Genomic DNA, 13,886 nt, shown 5'->3' with positions numbered 1-13,886 from the left:
TTTGTCGTACAAAAATTTTACTAAAGTGGTGTAACTTTCAATCCATATCCGGCAATACCCTACTAGTCCCAGGAATTGCCTGACTTCCTTCTTCGTCCTGGGTATTGGCATACCCGTAATTCCTGATATTCGTTCTGGCGTGATACGACGGTGCCCCTTACTGACTTGATGGCCCAGATATCTTACTTCTCGCTCCACAAACTGGAGTTTTGTCCTGGAGACGCGTAGACCCTGTTTCCCCAGGAAGTTCAACAGGGCAACGGTGTCTGCTCGTACCTCCTCGTCTCTTGGTCCTGAGAGTAAGAGATCATCGACATATTGGAGCAATTGATTCTCCGCGTTACACTGAAATCCTTCTAAGATCTGCTCCAGTATTTGTCCAAACAAATTGGGTGACTCCGTGAATCCCTGCGGCAAGATCGTCCATCTTAACTGTCGCTTTCGTCCTGTGAAGGGATTCTCCCATTCAAAGGCAAAAAGGTTCCGACTTTCTTCGTCAAGGGGGCAACTCCAAAAAGCATCCTTCAGACCTATTACGCTGAACCATTCATGTTCGGGGGGAATTTTACTCATTAACGTGTAGGGATTAGGTACCACTGGGTATCTAGCCTGGACTACTTCATTCAACCCCCGCAGGTCTTGCACCAGCCTATATGTCCCGTTCGGCTTCCTCACAGGGAGTATTGGAGTATTGAAAGGGGACATGCATTCCTCCAGTAGTCCATCTGTGATTAATCTTTCTATCACAGGTTGTAACCCCTCCCGTCCTTCCATAGCAATCGGGTATTGTTTCCTTCTTACCGGGCCTCTTCCTGGTAACATGGTGATTTGGAGAGGTTTGATGTTTAGACCCCCTCTGTTCCCCTCTCGGTACCAAACTTCCGGGTCTATTTGTTGATCATCTTCTTCGGTGAGGGCGAACAACCTTACCACCATTTCCCCGTTACTTGGTACCGTTCCGATCCCTAGTTTGACCTGCAAGTCTCTTCCTAACAAATTAAATCCCGCCGATGGCAGTAGAAGGAGGTCTCGTTTAGTAGTTCTGTTTTCATACCCAATTTCCACGTCCTCTACCACTGGGACTTGTAATTTCTGTCCTCCAATTCCAGATACCCCCATAACTTTTCCTCCTGCTCGGGTGCCGGGGGGTATTTGGATTATACTTGATCTTTAGGCTCCCGAGTCCACCATAAATGTGATCTCCGATCCTTGGGGCCCTACTTTCAAGTTTACCAGGGGTTCCTGTCGATAGTCCTTTTGCCCCAAGGGTAGGAACCCCCGACCTCCCTAATCTTCCTCCATCAGGGCGTACGACCTCACCTCCCGCTTGTAGCTGGAGCACTCCCGTTTAAAATGTCCCTCTTCATTACAATAGTAACATCTGAGTGTCCTCTTCGTTTCCCTGTCGCGGTCTCGCGTTCCTCCACTCTTCCTTTGTTCCGGCCATGGTTCTCTTTTCCTCTGCTCTTGCCACGACTCTCCCCGTTCCTGTTTCTGCCACGGCTCTCCCTTTTCCTTTCTTCCAGCTGTCATTTGTTGCACCGTTTGCATCATTATCTTTGTCGCCTTCCTTTGCTTCTCATCGTCCCTTCTCACAAACACCTTTTGCGCCTCTCGTAGTAATTCACTTAAAGATTTACTATCCCAATCATCCATTTTCTCTAACTTCTTTCGTATGTCCTGCCAGGCCTTTGATACAAACTCTACCCGTATGAGTTGTTGCCCCACGTCCGTCTCAGGGTCCACCCCAGCAAACTGCTGCACATTCTTCCTAATCCTGTCTAGGAAGTCCGTAGGGGTTTCCTCCGGGTTTTGATGATTACCAAAGGCCTTGGTAAAATTGTGCCCCTTTGGGGCTGCGTGTCTTATTCCTTTTATCCAATATTCCCGCATGTCTCTCATGTTGCGCCGTCCTCCCTCCGTGTTCTTATCCCACTCGGGGTCGGTGAGGGGAAACTTCTGCTCCCCTCCTTCTCCCCCCTCTCTCTCCCAGACCAAGAGCGCAGCTTGTCGTATCATCTGACGCTCCTGGCTAGAGAACAATGTTTTCATGATGGAACACATCTCTTCCCACGTGTAAGTATTCGGACCCAGGAACTGATCCAATTGTTCAGCAAGTCCCATGGGGTCCTCTAGTAGACCCTTCATCTCCCTCCTGAAATTCCGTACTTCAGTACTCGTCAAGGGAACGTTCACATATCCCGTCCTTCCTTCCTTGTCCCCCATGGGCACTTCCCGGAGTGGATTCATTCTTGCAATCGAGACAGGGTTTTGTCTGTGACCCTTTTCAGCTTGAGATCTGGTCTGTACCCCTGAGGTAGTTTGTGATTCCTCCCCATCTTCTTCCCCTTCCCCTGAATCGTCGTCACCCGAAGGAACATTCTGTGGGGCAGACGGGGTCACGTAGGGCGACGGTAAGTGATCTAAAGGGTCCCATTCTTTCTGCCCTTTCGAGTCTTTATTAGTTACCTGCATTTGACAAGATATCGTAACCGGCAGCCAACAAAGGGCATAATCACTTTCTTCCAGATTAACATCAGGTTTTGAATTGACATATAAAATGAGGGCTTGCCGGACCCAGTCTTCGTCAGTACCGAATCTAGGCCACCACACTGAGTCGCCCTGAATAGGTTTCTGGGACCACTTTTGACAGTATTTTACCATCTTCCTTTTAGATTTTCCCTTTCTTCCAGCCTGATCCCAATTATTTAGCATTCTCCCTAACGGACTATCGTCAGGTACCCCGGGGTATGTGTCATTGTCCCTGTTTAAGCCTACCTTTCCCTTAATCACCTTAGATCCCTTATTTCCCATTTCCGAGGACTTCGTATTTTTCCCATGATAATCTATCACAATGTAGCCAATTCCCAGACCTTCAGTCCCGTGATCGCCCAGGTTCCTTTGCAGGCACCCCCGGTCTTTGGATTCCTGTGTCCTACGTCTCTGTGACACAAATCACAGGCACCCCGTAGGTACACGTTCCTCCTCAAACACGGTCTCTGCAAAATCCCTCACAGGCGAGCCCCGGCCTCCAGATTCCTGAGTCCCACGTCTCTGTAGAAAAAAAAATCCACAGGCACCCCGTAGGTACCCAGTCCTCCGGAAACACGGTCCCCGCAAGTTTTGTCTTACCTGGGTTCGGTGCACCGAAATTACTCGATCGTTAACCGTCCCCACTGCCTCGGGTACACCCCTCCTTTGTTTTCCTGAGCCTCCCGGATATCACTCGCTCAAGCCGCGCGGGGCGACAAGCAAGGAATCAGGGACTGCTGAACTCAGCAGGGTGCACCTTCTCCGATATCCTTCCTCAACTCCCCTTGCGGCCGGAGTGTTGATCCCGGATGACGAGCCCCCAAGTTGTTAGAAACGAAAATCGCTTCTCAATAATCGCTCTAGACAAATTCAGGAAAACAAAGTTTTATTAACAAGTCAAGTCTGCAGAGTCGGGCACCCTTAAAGAAAAGGCGCGCTGAGGCTTACAAAGTCTCCATTATTTATAGGACAAGTCCCTCCTCTCCTTGGCTCCAACAAGCCATGAGGTTCACATTCTTAAAAACATCATTATTTTTATCACAAAGTCTGCAACAAAAGGCTCCAGAGTCTCCAAAGTTTGTTGTTTTTCTCACCCTGTAGTCTTATCAGTCAAAAGCTTTAATCTTGAAACAGATGTCTCAAGTCGTACTCCCATCCTGGAGTCTTATCAGCGAAGGACTCATCCTTCTCTGCTGTGTGAATGGCTTCATTAATCAAGAGCCTGCTTGCTTTTACTATAGCTCACAAATTGTCAGCATTCTGCACAATTTAAACTACTCTACTTTTGAGTATATAAAATGGTTGTTAGAAAAGAAACAAAGGTTTTGTCTTTTATTATAGATCAGTCTGTGGTCCAGGCACATCTTAAAGTTTAAACCGAAATTACCTCTTACAGTAATGAATTACATCACACTTCAGCATTCCTAGAGATTAAGAAACTTGCTTTTTAAAAACAAACTTAATTTTAGTGGTTCTTTCCAATGAGTGACAGGCAGGTACTGAGCCTGAGTTATATTGTTCCTTGTAACATTTCCACATTCCACATGTGACACAGTGTGAGCCAGAGGTATGCATTTATGAAGTGTGTCATACTGATGAAGATCAGGAGTTGGTTTACGATTGAGTGAATGGGAATCTGGTGAGATGGGTGTGATCCTCCAGGAATGGGCAGCTTGTTGGGTCTCAATGTCTGTTCATACATAAGGTTGGGGGGAGGGAGACATTGCTCTTTCCCAATATTACAGAATGGGCAATGTGAATCCAACAGGCAGTGTGAGAGGACAGTGAGAAGCTCTGTAGGAAATATCTGAGAGATAAAGCAGTGGAGATGATCAAATCCATACCCCAGCACTGACCCCTGGATCACCCCATTCAGTCCACCCGCCAGCACTGACCCCTGGGTCACTCCACTCAGTCTATCCCCTAGATCACCCCACTCAGTCCGTCTCCCAGTGCTGACCCCTGGATCACCCCACTCAGTCCGACTCCAGCACTAACCTCCTGATATCATTCATTACTGGAGTATAATTTCCAATTCTATTTGATACTAGATTACCCTTCCCTCAGATCAGGCAAGTTGTCATTTATTTGCAAAAAATTTAATACTATTTTCTGTTTGATCACCGATGGGAATTCACACGTTTCAATGGATAACAATTGTTGAAATCACTGATGACGGCGATATTAAGAGATCGATGCGACTTGGATTTTATGGAAAGGATTACCTCAGCTTCGATCAAGATAGAATGAGATGGATCACAACCAATCACAATGCAGTGAAGACTAAAGAGAAATGGGATTCTGATTAATTCTGGAACAAATATTGGGAAACACATCTAGGGCAAGGGTTTGTTCGGGATTTAAAGAGATATTTGCAAGCTGGAAAGCAGTATTTTGGAAGGAAAGGTGTGTATTTCAGTTTTGTTCCATGTTCTGATCTAACCTCACTGATCTATGAAACTGCTCTCCCATTCCATTCAGTGTCTGTCTATTGTTTGTGTTTTCACCCTTTTCCCATCACAGTTCAGCCTGAAGTGTTCATCTCCAGGAGGGAGCCCAATGGTCAGGACAAGCCACTCACTCTCTCCTGCCTGGTCACTGGGTTTGATCCTGTAGACGTCGAGGTGACCTGGCTAAGGAATGGAGAGGTCATGTCTGAGACCCAATCCTCGGGGGTTCGACCGAACCACGATGGGACCCATCAGATCCAGAAAGAGATTGAGATCAATGCTGGGGATGAGGATCAATACTCCTGTCACATTGACCACAGCAGCCTGGCAGAGGCCCAGCTCTATCAGTGGGGTAAGGAACTGGAGTCTGTGTGTCTGTGTGTATCCATGCAATTTTTTTTACAATGCATAAACTTTTAAAATTTATGAAAATCCTTTGATAGCTCTTTCTCAGATTGACCTTAGATTTTCTTGGACTCACACTTCCTCGGATTGGGTAAAATGATAGTGGGTGGAATTCCCTCTTTTAGTGAGGAGGGGAGGTGATGACGTGGTGGTATTATCACGAGACTATTAATCCAGAGACCTGAGTAACATCCTGGTGACCTGAGTTTGTATTCTATTTGTTAGATGGTGGAAGTTGATTTGAATGAAAATCTGGAATTAAGAGTCTAATAATGACAATGAAACCATTGTTGTGTAAACCTGTTTGGTTCATGAATTCCCTTTTGGGTGGAAATCAGCCGTTCTCACCTCCATGTGACTCCAGTCATACAGCAGTGTGGGTAACTCTCAACTGCCCTCTGACCAATTAGGATTGATTTATAAATGCTAGACCAGCCAGTAACACTGCTGTTTATGATTTATAGAAATTACGTAAAGTTGAATGTTAGAGGGTTGATCAGTAAGTTCTCAGATGATATGAAATGAGTGTGGTGGGACATAGTGAGGAGGATAGCCTTCGATTACAGGAAGAGATAGATGTTCTGGTCAGGTGGGCTGATCAGTGCCAAATGGAATTCACTCTGGATAAGGCGAAGGTGATGCCCTGGGGCAGGACAACCACAGCAAGGGAATACATGATGGATCCTGGGAAGTATTTGCCGCGTGTATCCCCCTTAAAATTTTCACCTCTCACCTTGAATATGTGACCTCTCATTATTGAATCCTTCAGACTGGGAAAAAGCTTATTCCTATCCACCCTGTGTATACCCTTCATGATTTTGTAGACCTCAATCAGGTCCCCCCTCAATCTCCTTTTTTTCTAATGAAAATAAACCTAACCTACTCAACCTTTCTTCATAGCTAGCACCTTCCATACCTGGCAACATCCTTGGAAATTGTCTCTGCACCCTTTCCAAAGCGTCCATATCCTTTTGATAATGTGGCGACCAGAACTGTGCACAGTATTCTAAATGCGGCCGAACCAATGTCTTGTACAAATTTTACATGACCTGCCAGCTCTTATACTCAATACCCCGTCCAATGAAGGCAAGCATATTATATGCCTTCTTGACCACTCTATCCACCTGTCCAGCCACCTTCAGGGTACAATGGACCGATACATCCAGATCTCTCTGCCCAACAACTTCCATTCCCAAGGCTCTTCCATTTACGGTATAGTTCGCTCTAGAATTAGACTTCCCAAAATGCATCACCTCACATTTGCCTGGATTGAACTCTATCTGCCACTTCTCCGCCCAACTCTCCAGTCTATCCATATTCTCCTGTATTCTTTGACAGTCTCTGTGCTTTCTGCTACCTCACCAAACTTCATATCTTCTGCAAACTTACTGATCAGACCAACTCTGCCCTCTTCCAGATCATTTATGTATATCACAAACAACAGTGACCCCAACACTGACCCCTGTGGAACACCACTGGTCACCTTTCTCCATTTGGAGAAACTCCCTTCAACTACTACTCCCTGTCTCCTGTTGCTCAACCAGTTCTTTATCCACCTAGCTAGAACACCCTGCACACCATGTGACTTCACTTTCTCCATTAGTTTACTACGTGGGAACCCTATCAAATAACTTACTAAAGTTCATGTGTATGACATCTACAGCCCTTCCTTCATCTATCAACTTGGTCACTTCCTCAAAGAACTCTATTAAGTTGGTAAGGCACGATCTCCCCCACACAAAACCATGTGGCCTATCACTGATAAGCCCATTCTTTACTAAATATAAATGGATTTTATCCTTCAGTACCTTCTCCAGCAAGTTTCCCACCACTGACTTCAGGCTCACTGGTCTGTAGTTACCCGGAATATCCCTACTATCCTCCTTGTACAGGGGGACAACATGAGCAACCCTCCAGTCCTCTGGCAGCTCACCTGTGTTTAAGGACGGTACAAAGATATCTATCAGGGTCCCAGCTATTTCCTCTCTCGCCTCCCTCAGCAACCTGAGTTAGATCCCATCCAGTCCTGGAGATTTGTCCACCTTAATATCCTTCAGCCTACCCAGCATATCTTGCCTCTTTATGTCAACGTGATCCAGAGTAAACAAACTTCTCTCTCTAATCTCATGTCCCTCTCCTCAGTGAACACTGATGCAAAGTAATCATTGAGAATCTCACCCATTTTCTCAGGTTCGACACACAACCTTCCTTCCTTATCCTTTAGTGGACCAACCCTTTCTCTAGTTACCCTCTTGCTTCTTATATATGAATAAAAGGCTTTGGGATTCTCCTTATTTCATGACCCCTTTTAGCCCGCTTGATTCCTCATTTAAGATTGTTCCGACTCTCCCGATATTCCTCCAAGACCCGTTCTGTTCTAAGCTGCCTGGACCTTATGTACACTTCCCTTTTCCTCTTGGCTAGTTGCATGATTTCTCCGATTATCCACGGTTCATGAATCTTGCCTTTCCTATCCCTTGTTTTCAAAAGGACATGCTTATCCTGCACTATCTTTAACCTGTCTTTGAAAGCCTCCCACTTCTCAAATGTGGACTTCCCTTCAAATAGCTGTGTCCAATCCACATTTCCCAGCTCCTGCCTAATTTTGATGTAATTGGCCTTGGCTCAGTTTAGTACTCTTCCCTTAGGACCACTCTCATCTTTGTCCATGAGTATTCTAAAACTTACATAATTGTGGTCACTATTCCCAAAGAAAACCTCCCACTGCAACGTCTACCACCTGGCCTGGTTCATTCCCCAACACCAGATCCAATATAGCCGCTTCCCTTGTTGGAATATTGACATACTGCTCCAGAAAACTTTCCTGGATGCTCCTTACAAAATCTGCTCCATCCAGACCTCTGACACTAAGTGTATTCCAGTCAATGTTGGGGAAATTAAAATCTCCCATCATCACCACCTTGTTGCCTTTACATCTTTCCATAATCTGTTCACCTATTTGTTCTTCTACTTCTCTCTCACTGTTGGGAGGCCTGTAGTACAGCCCCAACAATGTAACTGAGCCCTTCTTATTTCTCCGCCCCACCCATAATGCCTCACTACCCAAGCCCTCTGTAGTGTCCTCCTTTAGCACAGCCGTGGTATCATCCCTGACCATCAATGCAACTCCTCCACCCACCTTTTACTTCCCTCCCTGTCCTGTCTGAAGCATCTATATCCTGGAACATTTAGTTGCCAATCATGCCCTTCCTTCAACCAAGTCTCTGTGATCTCAATAACGCCATACTCCCAGGCACCAATCCAAGCCCTAAGTCCATCTGCCTTACTCACACTGCATTAAAGTATCTGCACTTCAGGCCACCCAGTTCTTTTGCATTCATCTGCTGTCTGCCTACTCTTCCCCTTGGTAATGCTAACTTCATGATCCTTATAGTCTCCAGTGTCCACCTCGCTGTCTACTAGTCTTCTCTTCTGGTTCCCAGCCCCCTGTCGCATTAGTTTAAACCCTCCCCAACAGCAGTAGCAAAAACTCCCCCAAGGACATTAGTTCCAGTCTGGTTCAGATGTAGACCGACAATTTGTAATTGTCCCATCTTCCCCAGAACCGGTCCCAATGTCCCACAGATCTGAACCCCTCCCTCCTACACCATCCCTCAAGCCACATGTTCATCCTGCCTATTCTTTCATTTCTACCCTGGCTAACATGTGGCAGTGGTATTAATCCCGAGATCACTACCTTTGAGGTCCTCCACTTTAACTTCTCTCCGAGCTCCCTGAATTCTGCTTTCAGGACCTCATTTCAATTTTTTATTTATATTGTTGGTGCCTATATGGGAGTCTCGTTTTCAGCCACAGAACCGCTTATCTATTCGCCTTACAATAGAATCCCCTGTGACTATGGCCCTACAAGTCTTTTTCCCGCCCTTCTGAACAGCAGTGCCTGCCACGGTGCCATGATCCTGGCAACTGCTGCCCTCCCCTGGTGAGCCATCTCCCCCAGCAGTATCCAAAGCGGTATACCTGCCTTGGAGGGAGATGACCGCAGGGGACAGCTGCACTGCCTTCCTGCTCTTTTTCTGCCTTTTGGTCACCCATTCACTGTCTCCCTCAGCATTTCTAACCTGCGGTGTGACCATATCACTAAACGTGCTGTCCACGACCTCCTCAGCTTCTCGGCTGCCCCACAGTGAGTCCATCCGCAGCTCCAGAGCCATCAAACGGTCAAACAAGAGCTGCAGCTGGACACACTTCTTCCAAGTGTAAGAGTCAGGGACGTCAGCCACGTTCCTGAGCTCCCACATTCAAGCAAGAGGCACATGCCACGGGTCTGAGGTCCCCTGCCATTGTAAGCCTTAGCTTTATATCAACTAACTAAAACCAAACAATGCACTTAAATATATGAAAGAAACGAAAGTAAAAGAAAGCCTTACCTTACAGAGTCCTTTTCTTCTGGTTAGAGTGGTGGGGGGGCGGGAGGGAGATACTACACGTGTCGTATCTCGGGTTTAGCCGCTGCCCAAATTTATACTAAGTCCTTATCTTCCCGGCAACCACCTAGTCTCCACCAATACCTCTGCTCTGTCTCCCGCTACTCTCAGACAGGAAAAGGCCTCAGGCTTCGAAGGTAAGAACTTATACTGTTCTCTTACTTTCCCAGCAACCTCCTGGTCTCCAACATCACCTCCATGCTGTCTCCCACTGCTCCCGGACAGGAAGAAAAAGAGAAAAAAATGGGTCTGGGTAGATACTCTTCGGGGGGTCTGTGTGGACCTGTTGGGCTGTAGGGCCTGTTTCCACACTATCGGGAATCTAATGTAATCAAAAAGAAATTACAGGCACGATGTGTCATCAAGATGGCGGTGGAGTATAGCTCCACGTCTCCTCTGAATGCTTTTCCATTTTTTTGGTCTTTCTGTTTGTACTCACCTCTTTTCCTGAGCTTGGACAGCATCAGCAGCAGCAAAGTATCCCAGTGTGGACTCGACTGGGCCGAGTGTGGACCTTGTGATGTTGGTAAGTGAGCCTTGCTTACTTACTTTACCAGGGCCGAGCATGGGGAGCTGGCATCGGAATTGGCAGCTGCTACCCAGCAGGTGCTATGTTGGTAGGGTAGGCACAGCAGCAAAAGGTGGCACCTGAGGATCAGTAACTTCGTCATTGGTTGGACCCAGCTCTAGTGATGGAGATACAGTGGTGGGAGGGCCTCATAGTGACATTGGTGAGGTTGGCCAAATGGTGAGAGATGCGACTCTGATGTTGGTGGATCCGGTGCAGGTGGCAGCAAGGCGGTGGCAGAGGAGAATTGGCCCAGATATACAGGATGGTGCCTGAAGAGTGGCAGTTTCAGCGTTGGTTGGGTCCAGTGTAGAGAGTGGGTGAGGCAGTGGGAGAGGGATCGTGGTGCAGCATCATCGATGATCAGGACTCATGGACTCCCTTGAAGCTTTAACTCTCATTTTTTTGGTTTTTTAAAAATAGAATCCCAACAGTGTCGAAACAGGTGCTATGGCCCAACAAGTTTACACTGATCCTCCGAGGAATATCCCACCTGAACCCATTCCCCATTACTCTACATTTACCCCTGACTAATGCACCTCACCCACATTCCTGAACACAATAGGCAATTTAGCATGGCCACTTTACCTGACCTGCACATCTTTGAATTGGGGGAGGAAACCCATGCAGACAAGGGGAGTATGTGCAAACTCCACACAGACAGTCGCCCAAGGCTGGAATCGAACCTGGATGCCTGGCACTGGGAGGCAGCAGTGCTAACCACTGAGCCACTGTGCCGTCCCCTTGTTCTTAAAACTAATCAAAATGGTGTCAGATTGTGGTGACAGTGAAAAATCTTCTCACTGTATCTTACTGTTTTCTCACTGTAAAATACACATAACAATGAAATCATTCGTTCATTCACGTGGTCGGACTAGAGAGGGTGCAGAGGAGATTTACCAGGATATGCCTGGTCTGGAGAGTTTCCGTTATGAAGAGAGATGAGACAGACTGGGATTGTTTTACATACGGCAGAGGAGATCGAAGTGGGAGGGGATATGATTGTGATGTATAAAATCATGGGGAGCACAGATAAGGCAGAGAGGAAGAAACATTTCCCCTTTGAGTTGGAGAGATCAATGAACAGGGCCAATAGATTTTATATAAGTCTGAGAACATCCACATTAAATCTGAGAACGTTCCGAGGAGCGGTGAGGAAAAGTGGGTCGTGGGAATCTGGAACTCACTGTGTGTTTGGATGTTGAAGCAGAAACCCTCATTAGCATTTAAGGAGCATTTAGATGTGCCCTTGTGATTCCAAGGCTAACAAGGCTATGGCCAAGTGCTTGAAAATGGGATTAGAACAGTTTGTTGGTTGTTGTTAACATGATGTGCTGAAGGGTGTCTCTCTCTGTGCTGCAGACATCTCTGTCTCTGTGACCCCCACATCCCAGGAGCAGATTAATGAGGTTAATGTGACCAGTGCTTATCATTCACTCTACTGAATCTCCACTATACCCACCTCCAAGAACAGTCTGTCTGATGTGAGGTTTGATGTTCAGGACACAATGTCATTCTCTGGATAGAGTCTAACCGAAGATGCACTTTGTCACTTTATATTGTAACCCCCTTGAGTTAAAGGCCAACACTCTATTAACTTTGTGTTTTTTAATGGAACATGCATGAGATTTTTATGATGTTTCTACATGGCCTTGCTAAATGTACTATATTTAACATCTTATAATCTCACAACAGCAGGAAAGGGTTCAGATTTGTCTTCCTCAGATCTAAAGTGGATGATTGCACACTTCCCCACATTGGATAAAACTGAAGCAGATGGAATTCACTCATTTACTCTGTTACTGTCCCTTCAGTCCGTCTCTCAATCTAGCACCTTCTGTAAACATGGATATTATCCCCCTAGATTGGGACAACACATTCTTTACACCCCCTTCAATAAGATCTTTAGGGACTTTAGGAGAGTGAACCTGGGTGACGGTCAAACCAATGTTAACCCAACCCCATCAAGTCCCAACGGATAAGTTCTTTTCAATTGTCTCGAATCGACATGAATTGGGAACGGATCCAGGAACAGAGATAATCCTGATGTTATTCAAATGTATTTCAGAAGTCCTGAAAAACAGTGCAGGATATGCTCATCTTGGAATTGTGATTGGATTAGTCGCTGCAATGGCTGCAAGATTCGGAATGATCATCTGGAAAAAGCCCTGGAGAGGTAAGAATCAGAGAGAGGGGAATGTAGAACTGAGGGGACAGAGTGAGTGTGGGGGAATCTCCTGTACTGGGAGTACAGGGCACTGTGGGGAATGGAACTGAATAAACCCCCACACACACATACACACGTATACACACGTCCTGTCCCCTGTCTGACTTTCCTTCAGGTGATCGGCCCAGTCCAGGGCTAATATTGATCATTAAACCCTTCACACACTCTCACCTCCTCACTGACTGAGTATCAATGGAATGGTAGAGATCGCCAGCATCTCCATAAAAGGTGAGGATGGAAAGGAATGTGGGAACTAGGATTTCTTACAGAACCTCAATTCCCACACACTGTATTGTTATCCTTTGAGAATGGATTATTCCCCATTCTAATGGACATTTATTTTGTTTCTGCAGATTCCCCAAGTGAGACCTACACAACAGCTCCCAGTAAGTGACTGAGAGGACAGAGTGTTGGGAATGATGGAGCGGGATTTGCAAGTACAGAGTTACATTCCACTGAGTGTTACTCAGGCTGACACATGTGCCACCTTCCTCACTCTGAAGACCCTCAAACCCTCGTCTCTTATCCCACTTTTTTCTCATTTTCACACCTTCCCCACCCCCCATTCGTCTCCATCCAATTCTTTGCTCTTTCATCTGTTATCCCCATCCGTCACCATTCAGTTCCTGTTCCCTCAGGCCCCAGTGTCCCACTGCCTCACCCTTCACTTCCCCATCCCCCACACTGCACTCCCTAAACCCCACCATCTACTCTCTCCCTCCAATCCCTCTTCCTCCACTCCCTTTGTGCTGTGCTCTCTGAGTCTGGTTTGTTAATGCTGAGGGGAATTGAATCCTGGGTCCTGTGACTGAGCGACAATAACTCAAAATGGTCAAGTTTATATTTTGCTCCGTTTCTCACAGTCTGTTTTTATTTTCTCAGCTTCTGATATCTCTGTTCCAGCTCCTTCATGATTTGTTGAGTGACATTTTAACGGAGCTCCAGTGATGTTTAACATTTTCACTCTGCTCCTGACCCTGTCCCACACTCCCTGACACTGTTAAACCCTGTCAGACTAATTCCCCTCCCCTCCTGACCCTGTCCCACCCTTCCCAGACACTGTTAAACCCTGTCAGACTAATTCCCCTCCCCTCCTGACCCTGTCCCACCCTTCCCAGACACTGTTAATCCCTGTCAGACTAATTCCCCTCCCCTCCCCACCCTGAAGTGATTGCCTTGTGTCTGTCCATTCCTGACCTTGTGGGTTTCCTGGGCCCCACTACAGGTCATTCCCGGAGCCTCATTCCGGAATAATG

At 46.6% G+C, this 13,886-nt stretch overlaps 1 protein-coding gene across 1 annotated transcript in view; it reads left to right on the top strand.

Moving 5' to 3' along the window:
• LOC148140829 (patr class I histocompatibility antigen, A-2 alpha chain-like) overlaps positions 1–13,024 on the top strand; it is a 43,066-nt gene extending 30,042 nt beyond the window's left edge. Inside the window, 4 exon segments of the mRNA XM_087979620.1 lie at positions 4,661–4,938; positions 5,056–5,334; positions 12,472–12,579; positions 12,984–13,024. Of these exon segments, the coding sequence (XP_087835746.1) occupies positions 4,661–4,938; positions 5,056–5,334; positions 12,472–12,579; positions 12,984–13,024 (706 nt within the window).
• Positions 13,025–13,886: the final 862 nt, after the last annotated feature.

Source organism: Chiloscyllium plagiosum, unplaced genomic scaffold, assembly GCF_037043375.1.
Source record: "Chiloscyllium plagiosum isolate Xiang-an unplaced genomic scaffold, Cpla_swu_hap1 HiC_scaffold_35, whole genome shotgun sequence".
Lineage (NCBI taxonomy): Eukaryota > Metazoa > Chordata > Chondrichthyes > Orectolobiformes > Hemiscylliidae > Chiloscyllium > Chiloscyllium plagiosum.
This window is presented reverse-complemented; position numbering and strand designations above follow the sequence as displayed.